The following is a 25,826-nucleotide window of genomic DNA, read 5'->3' as shown; positions in this document are numbered from 1 at the left end:
TTCTTCTTCTTCTTCTTCTTCTTCTTCTTCTTCTTCTTCTTCTTCTTCTTCTTCTTCTTCTTTCTTCTTCTTCTTTCTTCTTCTTCTTCTTCTTCTTCTTCTTCTTCTCTTCTTCTTCTTTTCTTCTTCTTCTTCTTCTTCTTTCTTCTTCTTCTTCTTCTTCTTCTTCTTCTTCTCTTCATTATATTATTATTATTATTATTATCATGCATCGTCATCATCATCATCATCATCATCATCATCATCATCATCATCATCAACATCATCGTTATCATCATCATATCATCATCATCGTCGTCATCCTTTATTTTATTTTGAAATAAAATGGCAAAATTATATTTTATTATGCAAAATATCTTTCAAAAACAAGTTAATTGAATCAAAAACGTCAAACCGATAATTCTGCAACCAACATGGTTATTGATCTTTTTTTTCCGAAGCATGAAGATAATCGCTGAACTCTTGTCTACATTTATAATTGACACTTTGTTCTGTGGTGCATGACAAACAATGAAAGGGAAATACATCTTTGTGGTTGAGTTCGTAGAGATTATCATAATAATAATAATAATAATAATAATAATAATAATAATAATAATAATGATGATAATAATAATAATAAACAATAATTATAAATAATAATAAATAATAATAATTAATAATAATAAATAATAATAATAATAATAATAATAATAATAATAATGATAATAATAATAATAATAATGATAATAATAATAATAATAAATAACCCCCCCCCCCGCCCTTTTCCTCCCCCAGCCACACACAAAAAAAATAATAATTAATTAATCGGAGATAGAGGTCATAATTCAATTTGAGTTTTAATTATTGGACGTTATCATCATAATATATTAGTATTATAAAAACAATAACAATGAAATGCAGATATACTACCCTCTTTTCTTAATTAAATTCATGTTTTAAGTTTCATTGGTAGCCCCCAATGTGTAGGTACACATTTGCAGGCATGATAACCCAAATTGTTACAGAGCAAGGTGAATATCGGCCTATTTTAGGCTTAATTTAACATTGTTGTCATGAATAATATTTTGCGTTAGTTTTTACAACAATAAGACCATAATTCCTTGTTCCTCAGATCCTATCATAAGTACACATCGTAATTGGCTCGTGGTTGCACTCTCAAACCAACGCAAATTATTGTCGATTCCACAATGCTAAATCAAGCCCATGATTGTGTACGGTCATCAGACCTGCAAATACGTTCGTTACCTAATCGTCGGTAAATCCATTTTGATTATAAATATCATTATACGTTAAGTATTAATACCAATATAATTTGAATAGGCTATTATATATATATATATATATATATATATATATATATATATATATATATATATATATATATATATATATATATATATATATATATATATATTCGCTCGATTATTATTGGCTTTTATTTCATCATTATTGTTGGTTTCTTTTTTAATAGCTTGTGATCACTATAAGCAATATTTTCCATGAGCATGTGTTTATGTTATTTGTTTTGTAAATCGAAAGTAAAGCACATCATATTAGACATAATATTACTAATTATTCTTCCGCCGCGCACATTGTTGTTGATAATTGATAACGCACGTTCATTTTTTATTCTTTTAAGATATTAAGATTTTCAAAACAGCATACTCTCCTGATCAATTATTTCCCTTTCAATTCTACTCCTTTTTTTTTCTTTATTTTGAATCATTAAAAAAAAAAAAAAATATTATGCCATAATTTAGACCTCTACATGCATTTGTACATTCATCTGATGCCAGATTTTATTTTTTTCCCCCTTAAAAATCAGCAGGCATAATTTATTTTTATGCTACCAGGCTTTATTGTTGAGTCGCTCCCGTCTTTTCTTCTTCTTTTTTTTTCTCTCTCCTCTCTGTCTAATTTTGTTTTTGTTATATCATTCGTCGATATGAGCTGGTCATTAGATTTTACGACAAAATCCCCGAAATCAATAAATGGAATTCTCACGCCAACGCTAGAATTTTTTCTCAATGGCTTGGCAACAATGTGTGGAATGCTGTGCACTACGCAACAGGATGTATCAACCAAGCTCACGGTGAAGGGATTTACCAGATTGACACATTTCAGCAAAATGATATAGTAACTTACGGTTTTCAAGATTACTATGCTAGATACATAGTTTAAGCATAAGTATTATTATAAATCAACCAATAGTTCATCCATAATATGATTTTAAATTATTTGTTAGTATTGAGCTCATTTCAGCTCATCAGCTTTCAATGATCTTGTGCATCCAAACATTTGAATTGGGTCCGTCTTGGCTTTGAAGACAAACATGTAACCATTAAGTCTTCGATTTTCTACCATTAGATATAAAATCACGTTCTGGATAATATTTTTTTGGATGATATGTTGACCATCAAAATTTAGTTTAAGAATTATTTTGATTTTAAAAAATAATTCGCCCATTAAAAAATTTCTTGATAACACCAAATTTATCTGGTTCCATAGTTCGTCAATGACGGCCATATTGTTCGATTGACACAGTCTGCTGCAGGGACTGACTTCGGCTCAACTGTCAAAATTCCGATTTATAATCCAGCCATGCCTCTGGCATTAAACGCCGACCCATGGCGCCGAATGGAAGTAGCACACGATGCTGAGGTATATTTACATTCTATTTAGATGCCTAAAATGTTTTGTAGAACATGTCTGTGTTAACCCGTTTGATTTCATTCATAACTTGTGACTTGATTATCGACGGCGCCGAGGCCGATGCAAGTGGCCTGATTGCTGACTTCCTCTGCTATTTTTCACACTTCACGACTATGATCTCCGTCTTTCGTGTACACGGGCAGCAAATACTATTCTCTGTCGATAAAATGCACTAGAGACTCTGAACTTTGGTTTTGTTTGGTTTTTATATTTTTTGTTGTTTTCGATTTCCTTTTTATTTCCTTTTCCTTGTTTACTCATCTCATCTTCCAATCTTGCTCTACTTCTCTACTTCTAGACACCCGCCAATGGTGTTGTTAGTTGTTAGCAGTAGAAGATAGTATAGTGTGAACTCACTCTTAACTTCCTCTTCAAAGTGTTTCACAGTAAATTGATATCTGACTTAGCTATTAATCTTGGAGATATTGTTGAGATAATTTTTATTCCAGCGTGATTGTACATCAACCCAACACATCATAAAATGATAAAAATAAACAAGAATTTTAATTTTATGGCTGGCGATGAATGAATGAGACGTGTGAATCGTGAAGTTAGTAGTCGGTCAATTAGGACAAATCTGCCTAAGGGAAGTCGAGAGAGTTTTTTTTAAATTTATGACCGTCCCCAGTTTCATTTGACTATCGAGGAAAATATTTTTCTTTGTAAAGGAATTTCACTTTCTTATACTTAAAACTTAAGACAAGTTCATACAGATTATTTTCAATTGAATTGAAAATGTTTAGCCTAAAGCTCATTTCCATCAGATTTAACCATCGGGCGAATTGGTAAAATTCTCTAAACTGCTTAAAAATTTATTGTGAGAGACCTGTAGCAACAATATCTTTGCTATTCCATACCAAAACATGTATAAAAAGTCCATATCCACTTCCAAAAACATCCATTTTTTATTAATATTACTAGGAATTGTTGCACACTTTGTTGGTTTGCTTGTTGGCTTGTCTCTGTATTCTTTGCTCACTTACACTTCAACTTTGTGTTGAGATTAGTTTCATTGTATATATTATATTTTATAGAATATTCTTTACTTTGTAAAAAAATAGAGCCAATCATAATGGATTTTTTTTTTTTTTTTATTTCTTTTTAAAATAGAGGTCAATCTTTTGCTTAGAACCTCTATAGCCATTCATAGAGCAAAGTAGGCGAAGTGTTTTCGTATAATGAAGACTGTAGGTCAATCAGTCAGCATTCATCTGACATGCAGCAAGCCAGGCTCCATCCTGTGTTATGCCAGACTTTTTTTTCAGTCCTTCTCTTCCCTTCACATGGAAGATTGAAGGAAAATCCTCCATGGTGAGCTAGTGTCCTTTTAATAAAGTAACAAGCCATTCATGCCATGATACCGAAACAAGAATTAACTTCAGCTCCATTTGCCTTATGGCTAACAGGACTACCTTATTTGTGATGTTGTGCGATGGTTTGGTCCGGAAGATACATCTTGCTGAACTGAGAAAACGGCCATTATATCCGAAAAGTGACTGAAAAAGTCAAAATGCTTTTTTTCAATTTGACTTTTAAAGTTATTTTTCTATCATAAAATCATAATTTTTTCATTAAAAACAGTATTGAAGTATATATAATTAATTTTTAAAGAGTATACCCTGTTTTCACCCATTGAAAGAGGGATCATTTTGAATTCCGTTAACGACTCTCTAATTGGCAAAAGGACACCAATCTGGTAACTTATAACTTTTTCTCAAAGGGGGACTCCATTCCAACCTTTGCAATGCTATTTGACCCCATCTAGTGGTCGAATTATATCCTCAAAAAGAGTGTAGTCAAATTCCAGTTATGTAAACAGAAGTAGGCCTTGTACCAACGAACAACCCCTTGAATCCTTCTCTCTCATTGGTCCTCAAAAATCACATATGCAAAATGTCCGCTTACGCTGCACAGTTGTTGTTTGAGTTGATGTTGCAGGAAATTTAAATATCTCGCTTCATTATCTACTTAATTTTATGAGATATTTGAGAAATGAATAATTTAATTTATCAGATTCGGTCGATAATTGTTTGAGGTGGTCACAGGCGAGGAGGTTGTGGTGTTGTTAGCGTCGACGTGACCTTGCGCTTGCCTCGAATGATTCGTTGAACAAGTGTTGATAAAATAAAGAGCTAGTGGATAGATGGATAGATAGAGATGGTTACCAAGACAGATAGATAGAGATGGTTACCGGGATGGGAGGACGAGATAAAATAAAAAGATTGACTATAGAATTTAAAAGAGATTGGTGGAACAGGGAGGAGGTAGATAGAAAGATAAGAGGAGTGGGGGGGGGGGGGGGGGGGGAGGAGGAAGACTAAAAGAAAAGATTTAATGGATAGACCGGTAGATAGAGATAGCTATGGTGAATAGGACGAGACAAAATAAAGAGGGTGATTATGAAATGAAAAAGAGAACGATGGAACAGGAAGGAAGGTCAGCAGAGAGAGAGATGGGGGGGGGGGGGGGGGAGGATGATGAAAATGATGCGAAAAATGAAAGGAAAAAAACCCCGAGTGGGTGAGGACCTTTCCTCTCTGAGTGCAAAGAACTGTTACCCCCCCCCCCCCCCCCCCCCCCCCCCCCCCCCCCCCCCCCCCCCCCATCCACGACACCTTACAGTTCATTTTATCATTGTCACAATTCTCGTGGAATTGTGGAATTTTTACATTGGCTATGGTTAATGAATTAATGTGATTTGAGTTCTGCGGGTTTTACATTTTATAATCTAATCTGATTATATTTTTATTTTTTCCTTCTTTCTAGACGGGCAGTACTGAGGACATGCTTGTTGATGATCAGGTAGTTGATTTTGATTAATTATAAGATGATATTGTGTTAATTGCTCTTGTTTTTAATTTTTTTATTTTCGGTTTTCTAAACATAGTGCTGCAGCACCTGTTCTGTTTACTGTTAGTTATTGAAAATATAATTTTGATTGTAGATTCTGGAGTTTGAAAAATTATGAATTTAACTTCAAATAGGTATGAATGAGTATCATTTAATTTTAAAAATGAGACTTCTTTGCATCAATTTTTGAAATATGTCTGAATGAAGTGGATTAAGAAAATTGATAATGATGTAAAAATGATTAAATCTAGGAATTTAATGATTTTTTGAATTTAAGTACCAAAAATCACTCTTCAATAAGGGCATTTATTTTAGCTCACTTTAATATTGAAAAATCTCAAAATTCAATTTTCAGCATCAGAGCACCCCAACATAATATAGTATGACATTATGAGATGATGTGTCATGAATATGTTTCAGATAGCATGTGATTGAAGTGAAGCACATATTTTAAAATTAGTTGATTTGTCTGGCTCAATGATACATTGGCTAGTCTTGTCACAAAAGTCAGGCCATGTTAAGCAAGGTAGGTGGTCATATGGGTAACAGTAACACTGGTCATGCAAAATTCTGGTCCCGACATTGTGACCTTGAGTGTGAGTAGGTACCGGGCTATAGGTAGTGACATATATTAAGTACAAAAAAGCATGCCTAGCCGATGTTTTGTATGAAATGGCTGCTTCCATTTGGTACATGGCCTGCAGGGGAATAAATGAAACATATTGAAGTGCATTGAGCATGGTTATTCCTTGGAATTAAGTTATATAAATGTTATCATATTTAATTATCAATTCATCCATTTTTTTTATCCCTCAGCATGATGATGCACTGAATGAAGTAGAAATCACAAATGTGACAAAAGAAGGTGAAAAGGCTGATCCAAGCCACTTTGAACTCCTCAAAGTCTTGGGCCAAGGTTCCTTTGGAAAGGTCTGCATTAAGTTGATTTTTAAAAAAGAATGCTTTTACTTACTTAAACTTGATTTGTTATAATTTATTTTTGCAAAGTCTTATAATTTTAAAACATAAATACACTTTGTATCTATTTTGACATCTCATCTCTCAAAAGTTAAAAATTGTTACCATCATTACCACTTGGTTGGCAATTACCCATGTTACAGTATTGCATCTACTTTCTTTTATTTACTCTGCCTCATATACTAGCCACTATTTATGATTTTGATTTGAATAATTATTTGATTATGAAGTCACACTTTTAATCTGTGCTTGGCTGAAAAATCGAGGTGGTAGTACAATTCCATTATGGGGTTGAGGGGGGGGGGGGATCCTGATGGCTCAGTGGTAGAACATAAGAGTACTTGTCTGACTTTAAATGGATGCTTGTTCTCGGGTGCAGATGGAATTTTTTTTTTCTTACTCCCTTTATCCACACAGTAGTGATTGGATTTTTTGCTGTTAGATCTGATGGAAAGTATCATGCAGTAGACTAGTGTCCTATCCAAAGAATAGTTAGTGTCTGTTGAATATGATAGAGACTGGGATGATTTGTAATGTTCTCGTCCTACCTAGCCTCAAGATGTGGGTTTGTTAGTCCTTACTTACTTATTCTTAAGATAGGTTATGGTTCATCAAGTGTATAATTCTATTGATATTACTGTGCATCTGCCATAAGAAATTGTGTCAAATGACGACAACTATAGACTTGGTTTATATTACTTCCTGTATAAACTTTTGTCTTTTCTCCTTTAAGGTATTCCTTGTAAGGAAAGTAACGAATCCAGATGCAGGCTCCTTGTATGCCATGAAGGTGCTGAAAAAGGCCACATTGAAAGGTATGTTTATTGTCTTTATCACTGAGACTTGAAGTAAAACAATGTTGTGCCTTGTCTATGTTTGACAATTGTCCAACTTAGATTAAGTTTATGCTTTATTCCTTAGGCTTGAAGTAAAATCATGTTTTGCCTTGATTATATTTGACATTTGCATTACTTGAGCAAGTTGCTATCCCTGAGACTTGAAAGAAATACTATCTTATGTCTTGTTTATATTTGACAATTGCATAAGTTTAAAAAGTTTATGCTGAGTAAAACCATGCCATGCCTTCTTTAGGTTACATTTGACAATTGCACAATGTGAGCAGGTTTATGCTTTATCACTGAGACTTAAAGTGCAAACGTGTTGTGCCTTGTTTATATTTGACAATTGCACAACTTGAGCATGTATATGCTTTACATCTGAGACTTGGAAGTAAAACCATATTTGTGCCCAGTTCATATTTTGGCACAACTTGAGCAAGTTTATGATAATGCCTGAAGTAAAACTATGCTGTGCCTGGTTTATATTTGACATTTGTACTGCATGTTAGCAAATTTTGGATTGAATATTGTCTAAATAAATGTGTGTTGTTTTTTTAAAATGAAGTTTATGCTTACCCACTTGAGACTTGAAATAATACTAAGTCGTATGGTGTTTATATTTGACAATTGCACGATTTCATACTCGCTTTTGGTTAATTTCTTTGCAAATTTTATTTTCAGTTCGCGATCGTCAACGAACAAAGATGGAAAGGGACATACTCGCTGATGTCAATCATCCCTTTATTGTCAGGCTTCATTACGGTAGGTTGGATGGACTGGGATTAATACTCCAGTTGAAGCAGTGGCTGATATTTCTCAAAATTCATTTCCATTATGCCTCTCAAATTTTTAGGGCCATAAAATGTATATTTTTAACCGTGAACTCCCTGTATCTTTTGGTGATTGCTACAGAGATAGTTGTTAAAAGTTATACTCGTGAAAATGTAATAAAGTCACAGGGAATCAAGGAAATATTTTAACTACTATCAATACATGAGCAATCCATTTGGAACAGGTCAGTGAAAATATACAAAAAATACCACCTTTTAATCGATTGCCATGTTTGAGTCGGATAGTCACAAGCAGATTTTTTTTTTTTTTCAAGATATATTCCCACAGCTTGGATGGTGCAGAATGCAAGAGTGAGTCACTCAGGTGGTTATGATCTTATCCTTTGTAGTGCATGAAGTGAATATTCTAGAGTTTCGATTGCTCAGTAGTAGAGCATTTACTTCACACACACAAAAGGGACTTGTATCAATCCTTGGTACAGTTGTTTGCTGTTTTAAACAAAATTTTGACCTCCTCCCATGTCAACTTTGCCGTGATTGGCTAGCTGGATCTGTCAGAAATTACTTAGCGATAGATTATGGTCCTATCCCATGGATTGCAAGCAATTGCTATCGTTAGTAAAGCAACTTAGAAATCGTTATATGTGCACCCGCTCCATGGGCCGGGTAGTTGTTAAGAACTACTTGGACTTAACTGAATCTTCAGTGGCCAGTGACTTGGGATGTACAAACATTTGTTCTCAAAAAGTAGATGCTTCAAATTTGTTTCGATGTTTGAAATTTTAATTTCTTGGGGTTTTTTTTGACAGCATTTCAAACTGAGGGAAAGTTGTACCTTATCCTGGAATTTCTGCGAGGAGGAGATCTGTTCACCCGATTGTCAAAAGAGGTAGGTAGGCTTAATAGAATTGAAATAAATATTAGTTTAGAAGTGATTTGTGAAATTCAAGACACTGTAGAAAAAAAAAAAAGAAAGTATGAAATTGCTCCATTTAAAGTCTAAATGCCATAACTCAGTCCATTCGTTCTTTGATAAGAGAGTGTTTAGAATGTCAGTTAAAGTTAAAAACTGTATTTTTTTCCCTTAGAAGTAAATGTCCTTTAAATCTGAGGTGCACATTTTACTGATGGATCTTAAAAAGTCAGTGTGGCAAATCAAACTAGCTACAAGGATATATCATCCATGGAATCATTTCTGATCTCTGTCGAAATAGTCCCTTTTCTTACATGTTCTCAAGTGATTGAAAGCTTTGACAATTCTATCATGTACTGGCGTTGGAATGATCTGACTATTGCAAGCAACGTAAGATGCCTAAAAACAAACCAAAAAGAAAAAAATTCTTTTGGCATATTTATGAGTTGATTGATGCTATTTAAAAAAAAAAATTATTTTTTTTTTTGCTGTAGGTAATGTTCACAGAGGAAGACGTCAAATTTTACTTGGCTGAGTTGGCCCTTGCATTAGATCACCTTCATACGCAAGGTATCATTTACAGAGATTTGAAACCTGAAAAGTAAGATCATTATATAAAAATATTATTTGGGTTTTGTGCCATTAGGTTTGTCATAATATCTACTTATTTAATAATGGTTAAAGGAATAATCATTGTATAGTTTATATTTCGATAATTGTTCAGTGTTTAAGAGACTATAATCTGGTAGGAAAGTAAATATTAACCTATTTTTTCATTGTTCACTTTGTTGTTGGTGACTAGTTAAGTATTTGACGACTAGCAAATTTGATATCGATTTAAAGAATATTAAGATTTTAAACATTTTTCTGTGCATAAAAGTTGAGAATTATGTTTTGTTTGTTTTTTCAACAGTATTCTCTTGGATACTGAAGGACACATTAAACTGACAGACTTTGGGCTAAGCAAAGAGTCAATCTTCAATGAGGGAAAAACATATTCATTCTGCGGTACTGTTGAGTATATGGCACCAGAGGTTGTCAACAGGAAGGGCCATGGCACACCTGCTGATTGGTGGTCTTATGGTGTCTTAATGGTTAGTAGGCTTCTCTTAATCGATTATACTATCACATGTCTTGTGCCATAAATTCTTTTTCTTTAGATTTGGTTCATTTTCTAAGTAATTCTTTTGTCAATTGTGATAGTTTGGTGAAAGCCATTTCATAATTTGAAAACTTCAACAATTATCTGCTTAGTTTAAGAGAAGTTTATTATTATTTTTGACCTCATCCGTTGCGTCATTTATTGGACATAGATCTGTACAATGTTCCCTTTTTCATACAAACTTGCTAATTAATCTTTTCTGATGTTTTTCAATGTTTTTATCTTTTTAGTTTGAAATGTTGACGGGAGCTCTCCCTTTCCAAGGAGCCAACAGGAAAGAGACAATGACACAAATTCTAAAGTAAGTGATAGAAGTCTTGAAAGAATTGTTTAACCAATGAAAACGTATTGCTCTCTTTCATTTAAGAGGCAAGAAGAAGAAAATATATGTAATAGTACCAAATAAGACTATATCCAAGTTGTTTGTTAGAGATTAATACCCACAACCTTTCCATACAAACTATGAATGTCTAAACACTACACTATTGATTTGCCCAGATCATACGATTATCTTAAGTTCAATTAGAAGTATGAAAATATGCATATTCGTTAATGAATTTCCCACATTTATTTATTCATTTTATTGTTTTTTACCATTATAGAGCAAAGTTGGGAATGCCTCCTTTTTTGAGTCCTGAAGCACAGAGTTTATTGAGGGCATTGTTTAAAAGAAATCCAGCCAACAGATTAGGTGGGTGTTATGTATCCAAGATTTTTCATCGTACTTTCTTTAAATTGTGAAGCACTATTGTTGACTCACTCAACCCTAACACCGACTATATCCGTAGTATACTCGGGGTTACTTTTACACCATGCCTTAGCAATGACTATGAAAAATGTTTTTTTCTCTTTTTGAGGAAAATTTTTGTCTGAAATCAAAGCCCTATCTCCACTGAGTAAAAATGTTTTTGAATTTTGAAAATCCATTCATAAATAAACAAGTTATGCAGTTTCAAAGTTGTCATTTATTTGGATGACCCGCAAAGAGGAAAATATGGGACGCTTTTCGGCATTTTTTTCAACCTTTGGTTGTATCTTGCTTAAGGGGGGACCTGTAGTCATTTTTGGTTAAAAAAAAAATTTTTTGTCCAAATTGGGCTAGTCCACTTTTCAGGTAGTTTAATTATTCTAGAATCCTAAAATATAAAGAAAATTTCATATTTTCAATTAAAAACGTGTTTTTGATGCAGTTTTATAACGTAGGTATCCACGTTTTATTTTCTAAAGGTCTATATTGTCAAATGTTTGGGTCTTGACAACAGCTATTCAAAGCCTATCCACCCGGTCATGGCGCATATCGATGGAAAGCTTAGCCATTTCTCTTTTTCAATCTGGCAACATCGACATCATGATTATAAACATGAATTATCACAAGGTCAAATAGTGAATACCATTTATACAATGTCACGAGCTCTCATTGGTTGATTTGAGAGGTCAGTTCACAGTGCGTCTAAATTTAGTAACAAAACATGATTCCGATCTAAATTTATCCTCGAACGTGGCAATAGTGACCCACAATGCACCACGATAGCGTCAATGGCCGCTCCCTGACTGTCCCTGCCTTTGTTTACAATATTATGAATTCATTCGTTTTTGGACCTCACTCATCGCATTACAAGTTGATTTTGATGAACTTTGGTAATTCTTCACTCTATTCAAGTCACAGAATACTCAGTTTACAAGGTAAGCATAAGAAATACACCACATTTTAATTTATTGCTTATTTTTATAACTAAACATGCCTTGTGAGATTGTGTGTTTGTTCGACTGTGCATCAGCTGACACACTCGTTGTTATCGCAAGTTAACTTTATTTTATGAAAAATAACAGGGCCAAACAATAATAAAATACTACTCCCCCCCCCCCTCCCCAAACAAAATCAGCCCTCTATGTCAGGCGATAAAACCTAGACCTGATCAGATGTTTCAAGGTTCGATTCCCAGTCAATATGTTTCCAAATTTGTCAAGATCAAGACTGTCAAGAGGGTTTGTGAAGTTCGTGCGACTCACAAGAAGAAAAGACATTCTCAGTCTCAGGATCAGGACCCTTTTAAAAAAAATACTTTTCATTCAGTTATTGTAATTATCTTTATTTTGGCTGATACTGCATACATCGTCCACACTTTTCAATTTTTTTTCTTTGGAGGGGGGGGGGGGGGGGGGGGATTTATATCGGAAAATTGGGTTTGGAATGTTATGTTCGAATGATAGTGATAGAGAGGGAGAGAAAGAGAGAGTAAATATCTATGGTAGATAATGATAAGGTCTGTAGTGGTAGCAGTTTTAGTAGTGTTTGAAATGTCTAGGATACTGATAATGACAATGTTAGATAATTTTATTATTTATTTTAATTTATCATTATAATTATTTTATTTTATATTATTATTTATTATTTTATTATTATTATTATTATTATTATTATTATTGTTGTTGTTGTTGTTGTTTTAAACTTTAGCAATGGCATTGGCATATGTGCCATTTTCACTGCAGTGAATTTAATTTAATTTTTTGTTTTCATCGACAGCTAACATGAAAGAATTCAGTTGACTGTACTGGTGTCCTGACAATAAATAAAGATGCTGGCTCAAGGGCTATTCTGGAAAGGTGTGTTGAGGCCCTCCTGTGGCAAACTGATCAACCAGCAAACCATCATCTGGGCCAGCACAGCAGAGTGTCTGCATGTACTTTTTGACACTGGTTAGTAATGTTTCCAAATCTCCATAGCGCCTTTACATTTTTGATTAATGATCAATAAAGTAAATACTCATTTTTCTAAATGAAAATGATAAAACATCATTTGAAATGAATTACTATTGAATATATTAACTTAATAACAGAAAATTGTTTGTCGCCAAGAGTTCTGTTCTGTGGATGTAAAAACAATGAAATTTCAACTGTGTTGGTGTGAATGATGACCATTTTATTTATTGGTCTTTCTTTGACAGATGCATTTTATGTCAATGACTTATAATGTATTTCCAAAAATTGATTTTTTTTTTTTACCAACCAGAGCAAGATCAACCCTCTTTGTGGAACTACGGTACTAAAAAAGCGGTGGCAAACAAGTGGTGTTGATTTTTCCTGCATTGAGGCGAAAGGAATTTATTTCCAAGGGGTTTGGGAAAGCAAATTGCTTTTTATTCTGAGCTATATCTATTTGCATCATTTAGCTGTTTTATTGTCTAAAATAGAATTGATTTTGCAGTTAAAATTGACTAGATATCTAATTTTATATGACTTGTCTCTCAAGCAGCATTGAAAAATGAGGGTAGCGCGCCATATCATATTTTACGAAATCATATTTCGAGACTTTTTAATATATCTAGAAATCTCTTTATAATCTATTGTATACAGTAAATAATTAGTTTTTGTGATTACAATAATGAATTCATAAGATATAAATCATATTTGACCTCAAAATTATTTTATCTCGGAATACGGAAAAAATTGAATTTTATAGTTTTTTTGTTTTTTTTAGGGGTATGCGTTAGCGAATCGATTATAAATTTTTTAGACTTAGATTAAATTATAAAGTTTTCTTGTTTTCTTGTCCTATAATGGTCATATTTTGAAAGTTTGATGGATCATTTCTTTTACTTGCCTGCAAAATCAGTTTCAATGTCAAATTATTAAAAAGTTTGCGCTTTCTCAATTTTCCGATTTATGTCATTTTTGATTTTCTAGCAATCCTATCTTAGCCATTTTCCTTTAGATCATCTTCAAATTTATTCAGAATCTTTTCTATGATGTCTTTTACATCATGATGGAAGTTTTTGGGGGTAAATTAATATTTAGCAATTTTATAATTTTTTTAATTCATTTTTTTCTGTCGATACGCGCCAAATTTTCAGGCAAAATGAAATAAAAATTCTAAAAATTTTATTTTCCAGACTATTGATAAATTCTTCCATCACGATATAGCTATTTATGTGAGAAACATTGTGTTTAAATTTGAAAGAAATTTATATGCTAGTTTTTGGTGCATCTATTAGAAATTTTAGGGTTTTACGTCTAATTTTAGCCTATAATGCCCCTTAAAAATTTTATTTTAAAAATTCTGAGTTTTTTTTGGGTGTTTAACATCAAATTATACATCATATTATTAGTTTATGAGATTTAATTGATGAATTTTATAAATATAAAGCATATTTGATCGCTAAATTAATTTTTTTGTAAAAAACTGATATCATTCAATTTTTCCGCAAATTTTTTCTTAGGGGTATGGGTTAGCGAATCGATCATAATTTTTTCAGAATTTGATAAATGTACAAAATTTAACTGTTTTCTTGTTCTATATTGAATATACTTTGAAATTTTGATGGATGTTTTCCTTTGCTTGTCTGCAAAATTAACTTTATTATCAAATTAAAGGCAAATTTTGCGTTTTCTCAAAACTCCATTTTGCGTCATTTTCTGATTTTCTAACATTCATATCTGGATTATTTTCCATCAGATTGTCTTCAAATTTGGTCAGAATCTTTTTATAATGTGTTTTGTACCATGACGTAGGGGTTTTGGGGTAAACTAAAATTGAGCAGTTTTATGAATTTTTAAATCGAATTTTTACTGTAATTCCGCGCCAAATTTTCAGCCGAAATCGAAAAAAAATTCTTAAAAATTTATTTTCAGGACTATTGCTAAACCTTTACGTCATGGTATAGCTCTTGTTGTAAGAAACATTGTGTGTAAATTTGGAAGAGATCTATTCGTTGGTTTTGGCTGCATTACTGTAAGAAATTTTGGGATTTTTGGTCTATTTTTAGCCTATTTAGTCTCACTATGTCTAAAAAATTTTTTTTTTTTTTTGGCTTTTTTTGGTGTTAATCATCAAATTAGACCTCCTACCACCTTAAAATAACAAGGGAATAGCAATATTAGCATTACAATCAAAAATGGATTTTTGACTACAGGTCCCCCCTTAATAAGTGGATTAAAAGATTGAAATTTGGCAATTTTTTGGCAAATTTGATAGAGAAAATGATGAAAACATTAGAAGAGTTCTAACTTATACAATTTTAGAGCTGGATGGTATATAACACACACACATACACACACAGAGAGAGAGAGAGAGAGAGAGAGAAAAAGAAATATAGAAGGAAAAGAGAAATTGGACAAGGGGACAAAGGTTACTGATGGAACGTGACTTGGAACACAATAATTAAACCCACGCTGAGATTGTAGATCATATTGCAATCGAAAACTTTTAACATAATATCTTAAATTCTTGTAAATTAAACAGTCAAATTATCAGCTGTTTATTGAACCCAAACGCAATGGCAGACGATAAACACCCCTCTGCCAGTGAGACAGCACAGACATTTTGACTAGTCATGAACTTTAAAACGAAGTCAACCAATCAGAAAGCGCTTTGCCACGACGCGCTCAGCCGTCAGTTTGGTGCAAAATCGTTTTGAACTTGTGATTCGGGCTGTAGGGGGCAAAATGGCTTTGTCTATTACAAATGAAGAGCAAATTAGGATGGTGTTTTGTAAAATACGGGAAAAGTACTCGTCATATTCATCTGAAATTTTACAACCAAAAAGAAGAAATGTTCATGTATTACCTTGTCAGCGACAAAACCTGCACGCCCGGTAGTTTTAGAAATATTTTACTCCAAAGAGTAAAAATCTACTTTTAATCGCACAAGTTTTGTCGCTTGACATAATCTAAAATGACCTTTTTTCTAACTGTGTGCCAACTTTCAGTCATATTCATCGATAAACAGTGTCGTAATTAATTTTTTAAAATAGCATATACGAAACGGCTTCGTCCCATATTTTGTCGCGAATTTGGGCACTTCGTGAGCGAAAAAGAGACCCAAAGATTTGTGCGGTATAGTCATTGCTACATGCCTATTTATTGCATTTTAATGAGACAAATTATAGGTGTAGTATCAAAGCTTATATTTTTAATATTTACACGTTAATGGTAGTTGAATGATGATATCAATGTACGTGCTCATTTTTAATACATTACTTTTTCAATTTTGAAAAGTAGCAAAAATCTGTAGGATTGAGTGAGTTAAAAATCTGAAAAGAGTGTATAAAACTGCCAAGCAAAGCAGAAAGAAAAGAAGATATCAGCATGTCTCAGTTAAGGCAAGTTCTGGTCTTTTTTCATAAACATATTTTCATATTGTATCTTACACCAGTGCTGCTCCCCAATTTGAAACTATATTGAACGTGTCAAAAATACATTACAGAACTATAGGAATCACCAATTAGTTTTACTTTAATCATCTCACCAATAATGACTGCATCATTGTTGGGATTTTACCGTCATGCTTAATTTGTAACCATCTGAGTGCATCCATTTTGGTGAAGATCCCTCGCAGTTTCAGTATGGAGCTTTTAGATAGTTACAGACTGGCAACAAGGGATTGTATTATTGTGTTGTTGTTCTGTTATCTACTTTTAACTTTCGATTGTGGGTGGAATAGGCATCACTTGTCTACAGTTTTTCTTTGGTACTTTAGCAAGATGTAAGTTGCAGATTGTGCTAAAAGTCTGATATAGTATTTGATTTATGATTATTTTTTTTTGACCTCTTGTCTGATATTGTCATTGTTTTTTCCAACTCACCACCAAATCTTCACAGGGTCAGGACCCACAGGAATCGAAGAAATGAAGAGGCATCCATTCTTTGGCACCATTGACTGGGTAAAGTTGTTTAAGAGGGAACTCCAGCCACCGTTCAAGCCTGCTGTCATTCAGACCGATGATGTATTCTATTTTGATAAAGAATTTACCACCAAGACTCCTAAAGGTAGAGAGATTTAGTTTTGGCCATATTTTTTTTTCTGACCAGGGCTTCTTAAAAGAATGAGTGAATAAATAAAATTCCCTTTATTCATCCCAAAGTGGAAATTTGTCTTAAGGATCTCTTCCAATGGAAGACTGGAAGAATAACCCAGGTGTCAGCTGCAATGCAGCGCTGCAAAGTGAGATAGGGTGAGGTGACTTGCTCAAGGCACGAAGTGTGGCAGGAGTGGAACTCAAGAGTTATCCATGTATTTTTCTTGTAAAACCCCATGGGGTAAGTCTATAAATGACTGTGTTGTTTTACGGTCTAATTGTTTGCCACTCAGCATATGACCTGTAGGTCAGAGTCCTGTTGTCAGTGGTGCAAATTAGAGTCCTTGAAAAAGACTCTTTTGTTTACATTCCCTCAACATACTCAATTAACAACAGCTTTGTCTCTTTTGGAAGAAATTTGTAATAACGCCTTACAGGCGTGATGTCTCATCGTCAACATTGTGTTGTTGTGATAGTGCTTTTATCGCAGATAGTGGATATTGTGCTTTACACGGGTGAGCCGGCAATCATCTGTTGGAAATTTGTTTTAAAGCTCATGTCGTGTTTCTTGGTCATAGTATTAAAAAGTTAAATAGATAATAGTAAAATAAGTCGGGTAAATCTAGTACAGAAAGTCTTCAGAGAAGAAATCCTTCTCAGACAAGTATTTGAGCCCTTAACCTTTTACACTCTAAAGGTGATGGACTACTTCTAGGTTATGACCCCTTAGTGCATTTCTACTTTTATCATCTACTTTATTCATCTTTTTAAAAATGGGTTTACAAAAGTGGATTACAAGAATGAATCGGTTATTTATTTCAGACTCACCTGGTATTCCACCAAGTGCCACAGCCCATGAATTGTTCAGAGGCTTCAGTTTTATCTCTCCTGGGTTGCTTGATCAGGAAGAAGATCCTGTCGACCCAGTGGCTCATGCCATGAACAACAATGTGATCAGTCTGGCTAAGGTAAGTGCGGGATGGATTGGAAAGGGAAGCATTCTATTCGTCTGTCACATGTACAATGTTAGTTTATTATAAATAATGGGGTATGGAGTAAAAGAAAATAAAGATCTGATACGTGGTGATGGCCTTTGACATTCCCTTGTTGGCTAGGGAATCATGTTTCTTATATATATATATATATATATATATATATATATATATCTATATATTTGGTTCTGTCCCACATAGATGTAGAAATGAGTCCTTCTTTGGTAATGAAACTATTCAGTTTTGTTCAGCCCTTGTCTTAAGTCTTGTCTGAGAGGGTTGGGGGGGGGGGGGGGGGGGGGGGGGGGAACTACAATCAGCTGAATAATTTTTGTATTTTTAATTTCTTTCAGTTACCAGGAGTAAAGACGACTCCATTTTTGGATGACTATGACATGAAGGAGGTATGTAATTTCGAATGACTTAAGACAGTTTGTTACAAGTACAACTTTTGGTGTAATTAACAAGGTTTATAGGGATAAGTATCAAAGTATTTTACAGAGAGAAAGGTTTTTACTGGTCTCTGTAGTGTGAAAATGAGATTTTGTCAGTAAATGCCTTATTTGTTGCGTGCACAAATGATAATTATAGGCCCACCTCATTATTTCTCATTACATCATCTTGCATCTGATTCAGGTTCTCTTGTATGTGAAAATTATAAAATGTGTGTGGCTCGGTGGTACGGTGTCTCATTCTGTCACAAAAAAAACAAGCAATGTTTAGTGTGGTCAGTGACCTGATGGGTGAATCGAAAATTCTGCTACCAACATTGTATTCTTGGGCATGGAAGTTTATACACATTACCTCCACTCTACTCTTGTGTGAATGAATTTCTGCTATAGGCAGAGATTGATATCGTAGCAGTATTAGATAGTCTCTTTTTTGTTTCCAGTAATTGAAGGTCAATTTGACATCAAATTAAAGGCAGGGTGTGAAACATTAGAATAAAGCTTACATTTCTATCTCAGGGAGTTGGGAGGGGGGGGGGGGGGGGTTATTCATTGTTAATAAGAAATATTAGTATGGTGCAAAATTATTCTTGATAATCTTATCTTCAATAACCTGTTGGTTTTTTTTGTTTTTTTTAATTTGTTTTTTGTTTTTTAAAAATACACCTGCCTTTTTCAATGTACTACAAAATTACATGCGTTTACTATGAACAGGATATTGGAATTGGTTCATATTCAGTATGCAAGAGGTGTGTCCACAAGGCAACTGGAATCAGTTATGCTGTTAAGGTATGATGGAAATTAGATAATCCCTGCACCTTTTCTTTAAAAAGAAAAAAGTGAAATTAAGCATTAATATTTTTTTTTTGGGTAAGAATTTCTTTCTTTTTCTTTTTTTAACTCTCATGTAATTGAAATAGTGCTTTTCTGTATTGTAAGCTAATTAGACTGAGGCATTAATGTACAACCAGTGGAAGAGGTCAATAGTTTATCAACAATACCACTTTTCCGGAATTCAAGAAGTGCCTATATTTATCCTTTTTGAATTTGCTGAAAGATCTATAGCCTCATAAAATTCTTTAATTTTTTAAAAACTTCTTTTTTTTAATAGGTCCTAATACATTTTCTAGTGTATATCTAGTAATCTTTTGAAATTATTTTTGATTGCTTACATTACATACCAAAAGCTTCATTTTATAGCTTTTGAAATCTGCAGGCTTTAGTTTAAGCCTCCAGTAATCATATACTTACTCCCTCCTTTTATTTTATATTGTTTAATAAATCTTTTAGTCAGAAAACTCATTTTCACGATTTACAATCTATGGACAATTTAGATGCTCAATTATTACTTTTACTGCTGAATATATCAGACTTGGGTTGAGTTTATACATTTGAATGAGGAGGATGTAGTAGTATTTGAATATGAAAAAAAAACAAATTCATATTTTTTATCATCTGAAATTTAAGTGCCTATTCATCATCTGTTCACCACGGCATAAATGGGATTGAAGTGAAGACTCACAATTAGAAGAGATGGATTTTATCATGTCTATATACAAATCTATGTTACAGTTTTCTTGATCATCCTTTTTAAATAAAGGATTAAACTGTATTCATCCATATAGAAATTGGTTTTACAAGAATAGAAAGTTAAGCATTAGAACACAATCTGAACTCAACACTATAACCTCTCTCTTCCCCTCTCCATCCCTTGCCATGATAGTCCTATGATATGATAAGACATTTCAACACGCCATTTATTTGGTTTTTAGATAATGGAAAAAGACAAACGAGATCCATCCGAAGAAGTGGAAATTCTGCTGAGATTTGGACAACAGCCAAATATTATTAGTTTGCGAGATGTGAGTAGTTTTGTGACTATTATTGTTTCATTATGCCCATGAATGCCAATTTTCTGATATGTGCCGAAATTTCGGTTTCACAGCTCCCAAAGTGGGCTGATTGCAGTTTCAACTTTTCTGAAATATGAAAAGAGAGAAAAAAAGTATTGTGGTACTATCCGTCTCTCTCTTCTCCTGGTACACATAGAGAGAGTCACCTACACTGTGAGTGCACTTTTATATTAATCATTAACTTTCATATGTACTGTCGTCTATTATTTACATTTGCAGCCATTTAAATTACATATATTATGCAGACATGCATAGAGATAATTAATATTTCAGATTTATTTTTGTTCATACAGTAGGTTAGATTTTGTAGTTGTGATTAATTATTCTGAAATTTCAGTTTTTTTTAGGCTTTTTATTTACATCCTTGCATGTAAAGCATTGCTGCCTAGGAAACCATACTTCGAAAAGGTTGTAGATCTGCTTTATGAAGGGAAGTATTTTCAGGTTTCGAGAGTTGACCAAATCTGGATTTCAGGTTTTGGCAGCCTCATTCGCTGGCACCCATGATTATGCCTTTCAAATATGATTTGATCTCTTTGTTTGAAAAAAAGAATAAAGAATTTATTTTTGTTTGTAGTGTGACAAAGAAATATTGTTGAGGTTGACTTCTTTTCATTTTCTCTTTCTCTATACGTTATTTTAGTAACATCAAATGAAGTAATCTATACATGAAACATTCCAATATGAGCATACCAGTTTGCAGACACAATGGTACTGAATCTAAAAATATTAGTATTAAACTTTTTTTCTTGTCTATTAGAAAAAGAGAATAAAAGGTCCAACAATCTCAACTCAATGCTACATCGGTGTAAGCATTCTCTCTTCCCCCTCCCCTCCCTCCACATAGAATTCCTATGGTGTGATAAATGCTAGTTTAAAGAAAACGAGATCTCGAGATTGAAAATAACTGTTGATGTCCGATGTTCCAGGTTTACGACAATGGGAACAAAGTGTACCTGCTGACAGAATTGATGAGGGGTGGGGAATTATTGGACAAGATTTTGAGACAGAAGTTCTTTTCAGAGAGGGAAGCAAGCGCAGTTTTGCAAGTTGTAGCAAGAACTGTAGAATATCTTCACACTAATGGGGTAAGATTATTTTATGTGCTTTATTTTCCCACCTTAGAAGAACCATAGCTATATATCAATCATCTTGGTGTTGCATCTGTGGATATTGTATAAACATAATAATAAAAATGGATGTATAATGTGTAACATTTGATAACATTATTTTTAATTTAAGCTGTTGATTCCATCATTGTTGTTTTCCCATTAGGCCATAGGGAATTGAATTACCCTTTCATAAAGTTATTTATCACAGGTCTTTTCATAACAATGATCATATTAATCGCTACCAAAAGTCAAGATTCCATTCAGCTTGAGCCTTGTAAGGTAATACGAGTAAAATGGCTTGAGCTTTATCCAAAGAAAGAACTTGCTAAACTTATCTATTATCTTATTGCTGAAAAAGTTATTACAATACAATTTGAGGGATGAAAAACAGCCCTACTGCAAAAGCTGTAACTGAGCTACATCTCGACATTTTTTGTGAGATCACATCCTTTAAGTAACAGGGACATTAAGTGTTTTCAGGGTGTGAACACAAGCAGAAATTGTAAATAAAGACTTTTAAAAATGAATCAGTTTTTGACATACAATTTTTACACTAAAGTTTTATGCCAAATCCTGATTAAACAACTCAGTCTAAATAAGCTGAAGAAAACTGAGAAGTGGGTGCTCAAATGGCCTAGCAGTGTTGAAACCACTGAGACATTCAAAAACAAAAAGAGTCAGGGTGCAGGACATTGACATTCTCAGCTGAGATTAAAGTTTGATGGTTTGGGGCAGTTGAGAATACTCAAATTGTCTCAAAATTGTATGTTTGGTATTTAAACTTATAAACTTTCTTATACAGAAAACTTCTTCACCAGGAAAGTGATTTTTTAATATTTTTTTTTTTTAACTTAGAAACTTGTAATTTACATTCTTTATGTTTTGACTTTATCTAATTTTTTATCTAGCTCTTTTTGACTTAATATAAGATTGATGGGGTCGTCAAAGAATAATTCATTTTGACCCTTTTGAAATTGTCGTTTTGTAATTTATTTCATCAATTGACTTTTTTAGGTGGTACATCGTGATTTGAAGCCTTCCAACATTTTATATGCTGATGATAGCGGATCACCAGACAGTCTGAGAATATGCGACTTTGGATTTGCTAAACAGTTACGGGCTGAGAATGGCTTGTTGATGACTCCCTGCTACACTGCTAATTTTGTCGCTCCAGAGGTGATTTTTTAGCTAATAATTTTAAAGATGTCCCCCATTGTGTTTTTAGGAATGTTTAATGTTGATTTTTATTATTTAGCTTAAAATGTGTTTTGACTCGGGCAAGTTTTACAACTTTGCCCGGATGATGAAATTATTTAAACCCATGGCAAGCAGAGAGTTAATTCACTTTAACTTGCCATTACGTCTTTCTTTTTTCATAAGGAAAATCAATCCGAGCAATGCAACTCAGGAGAAATGAATGATTTGATTGAAATTCTTGTTTATAGTTAAAACTTTAGTTTGTAACCATTTCATTGTTGTAGTTGTTTGTAATCCAGAGACTATAGAGCTTCAATCCAATGCCATTTAGAAAAATGTAAATGTAGAGATGTTTGTTTGTTTTTTTCAACTGTTCCATCATGCTGTCAAGTTTTTTGTTTTTGTTTTGTTTTGGGATATGGAAGGTAAAAGATTTCATCTCAAGTCTCATCAGGAAAGAAGATTCAAACGTTTATTTTTAGGCAATTGCCAATATAACTCATACAGAAAGTAATATTTTCATCAACAAATCTAAATAAAATCAATAATAAAGCAAGGCAAACAATGATATTAATAATGATAATAATAGTAATTATAATAATAATAATAATAATAATAATAATAATAAAGGAAAGAAGAAATAAAAGGATTTCTCTGAAGAAATTGGGGCATACCAGTGTTTGTGTCAATATGAACCCTTTTTGTTTTTGTTTTTTTTTTGCTTGCATTCCACAATAATAATAAAGAGGATAATGATAATGATTTATTTCACCCCACTGTAGGTGTTGAAAAGACAAGGTTATGACGCATCATGTGATGTCTGGAGTTTGGGTGTCTTGTTATATACCATGCTGGCTGGGTGAGTTTATTTTTCTTGGTATGCTAAACAGGACCTTTTTTGCAATGTAGACTGTATGTTCTCAAAATGGTTTACAAGAGTTCTTAAGTGAATATCTGAACATTTGGGATGAGACATGACGCCCCTAATGCATTCTTACAATTTTTTTTTTGGATTCTACACTGAGTACAGGGAGTTAATCTGGGTGGGGACCCCACCGTGGGTTTTTTTTTACCTACCATAATGGGCAGGGAGGCACTTACTGTGTCTTCTATCTACCTATATCTGTTTTCCAACATGTTTTCCGTATTTGTCTTGGAATAAGATTACTTGGTTTTGTCCAGGCCCTGGCCGGATACCCTAGCTGGGAGGGAAACAGTCAAATGTATAGTTTTGGGAGATGTTTTTTTTGTCTTGTAAATCATCTCTCTGTTATGCACTGTATTGTTTTGTTTACATATTAAATATGATTTGTAAACAATTGAGTGTATCCTTCTAAGTTGGGACCTGCACTTGTCTCTGGATGAGACTTTTAGATGATCTCAAATTAAGTACTTTGATAATGTTCTTTTGGAATATATGTCTGTTTCGTATTTGAACAAATTTCCCTTTGTCCTACCTTTTCTTGGGTGCTTTAATTGTAAGTATAGAACTTTTGACTTTCCCATTTTCTTCCTTTTTACTGGTGCTGAAATGACCTTAATGTGTTGCAAGCGCCATAAAACTCTTAAAAACACAAAAAAATCCCAAGAACCCCCCCCCCCCCAAAAAAAAAACGATGGGTTAATGCGAGTAAAGAGCCTTCTCCAAGATCTAAGTACTTAGCACTGCTCACAGCACGACTTATGGGACTCAAACCAGGGAACTTTTGGTCAAACATAATATTGAGGACAGAAATAAAGTGTTGTATGAGAAAGGTCTTACATAGAGACAAAATGTTTCTTGGAAGGAATGCAGTACAGTAGACAATATACCATAACGGCCAATTGTCCTGTACCAATTTTGCAATCTGTTAAAAATTTATAGGAAAAAAATGGAACTGTTTGTGTGTATGGAAATAACATTTGTCCCAGGATTATGCTATTTTAGCTATCAAATTAAGATAGGGAACAGACAAAGCTCTTAATCTAGATTATATCATACAAACATGGCTGGGAGGGAAACAGTCAAATGTATAGTTATTGTTTTGGGAGATGATAATTTTTTTCCTTTAAATTATCTCTCTGTTATGTATTATTATATTTGTTTTTTTTTTTTAATGTATAGTCTAACCATTTGAGTGTATTCCTCTTTTTTGGATCATGTGCTTCTGTCCGGATGAGAATTATAGATAATCTCAAACTAAGTATATTGATGGTATGCTCTTTCAATCTACATCTGATCCCTCCCTATTTGTTACCAGTTCCCCTTTGTTTTACTTTTTCTTGGGTGCTTTACTTGTAATTCTAGAATTTGACTATCCCATTTTCTTCCTTTTTACTGGCGCTGATATAACCTAAATGTGTTGCAAGCACCGTAAAATCCTTAAACAAAACAAGATTCCAGTATATGAATATTCTTGCATTGCTTTATTCATCAATGAATTTTACTCTGCAGTCACACACCATTTGCCAATGGCCCAACTGACACCCCTAATGATATCTTGGCCAGGATAGGAGAGGGAAAATTCTCACTGGTTGGAGGCAACTGGGACTCTGTTTCTGCTCAAGCCAAGGTATGGGTATATGTCCCCCCCTCTTTCTCAACCCTTAACTCACTCAACCCTAACAACGACTATATCCGTAGTTTATCTGGGTTACTTTTACCCATGCCTATTTATTTTATTTTTCTGAGACAAATTATAGGCGTAGTATCAAAGCTAGTGTTTTTAGTTTTTGCGTGTTAATGATAGTTGAATAAAACTATCTATGTACATTGTTTATTTTTAATACCTTTCTTCCAATTTTGAAAAGTAGCAAAAATCTCCAGGATCGAGTGAGTTAAGCTTTCTTGTCATGCTGTCTAATGTTAGACACATGGGAGAGAGAGAGATGTTAGGCGACTGTTCTTGGTGATGAGAACAAAATGTTAGCTCGTTAATTTTAAATCCAAACTGTTAAATATCTTGCAGAAACCACTTTTTTTTTAAATGGCATTTTATTGACTTGTCCTCAACAAGTAGAACAACTGCTAATCTTTATATATATATCTTACATTCTCATTTCCTTTGAAAATATTGATTAAAAGAATTAATGTAATATATAACCCACTGTCTCAAAATGGCATTATGTTACGATGGAGCTG

General features: G+C 33.4%; 1 protein-coding gene and 2 long non-coding RNA genes across 4 annotated transcripts in view; all 3 read left to right on the top strand.

Moving 5' to 3' along the window:
- The first annotated feature begins 2,513 nt into the window (after positions 1–2,513).
- LOC144968631 (ribosomal protein S6 kinase 2 beta-like) overlaps positions 2,514–25,826 on the top strand; it is a 33,711-nt gene continuing 10,398 nt past the window's right edge. Inside the window, exons 1-19 of one of the 2 annotated variants that reach the window (XR_013644618.1) lie at positions 2,514–2,664; positions 5,482–5,517; positions 6,382–6,495; positions 7,277–7,358; positions 8,064–8,144; positions 8,983–9,062; positions 9,581–9,687; positions 10,000–10,180; positions 10,479–10,549; positions 10,851–10,939; positions 16,846–17,013; positions 17,865–18,010; positions 18,388–18,438; positions 19,198–19,272; positions 20,256–20,345; positions 21,326–21,484; positions 22,523–22,684; positions 23,488–23,564; positions 25,140–25,257. Coding sequence is in view for 1 of the 2 variants with exons in the window: in XM_078907161.1 (XP_078763287.1) it covers positions 2,605–2,664; positions 5,482–5,517; positions 6,382–6,495; positions 7,277–7,358; positions 8,064–8,144; positions 8,983–9,062; positions 9,581–9,687; positions 10,000–10,180; positions 10,479–10,549; positions 10,851–10,939; positions 16,846–17,013; positions 17,865–18,010; positions 18,388–18,438; positions 19,198–19,272; positions 20,256–20,345; positions 21,326–21,484; positions 22,523–22,684; positions 23,488–23,564; positions 25,140–25,257 (1,947 nt within the window). In the remaining variant the exon portion in view is untranslated. The remainder of the gene's footprint in view (positions 2,665–5,481; positions 5,518–6,381; positions 6,496–7,276; positions 7,359–8,063; positions 8,145–8,982; positions 9,063–9,580; positions 9,688–9,999; positions 10,181–10,478; positions 10,550–10,850; positions 10,940–16,845; positions 17,014–17,864; positions 18,011–18,387; positions 18,439–19,197; positions 19,273–20,255; positions 20,346–21,325; positions 21,485–22,522; positions 22,685–23,487; positions 23,565–25,139; positions 25,258–25,826) is intronic. The other variant, XM_078907161.1, reaches the window with a different exon arrangement.
- LOC144968632 (uncharacterized) lies at positions 11,751–12,910 on the top strand. Its single transcript, XR_013644619.1, has 2 exons — positions 11,751–11,931; positions 12,773–12,910. It is a non-coding gene; the product is annotated as an uncharacterized LOC144968632 (long non-coding RNA).
- Positions 12,806–13,397, top strand: LOC144968633 (uncharacterized). The gene is made up of 2 exons (XR_013644620.1): positions 12,806–12,945; positions 13,259–13,397. It is a non-coding gene; the product is annotated as an uncharacterized LOC144968633 (long non-coding RNA).

This window comes from Berghia stephanieae, chromosome 3 (genome assembly GCF_034508935.2).
Source record: "Berghia stephanieae isolate SIO BIC M18660-M18661 chromosome 3, UCSD_Bste_1.3, whole genome shotgun sequence".
In the NCBI taxonomy this organism is placed as follows: domain Eukaryota; kingdom Metazoa; phylum Mollusca; class Gastropoda; order Nudibranchia; family Aeolidiidae; genus Berghia; species Berghia stephanieae.
The sequence above is the reverse complement of the archived record's forward strand: the minus strand, read 5'-3'. Positions and strand labels throughout refer to the sequence as shown.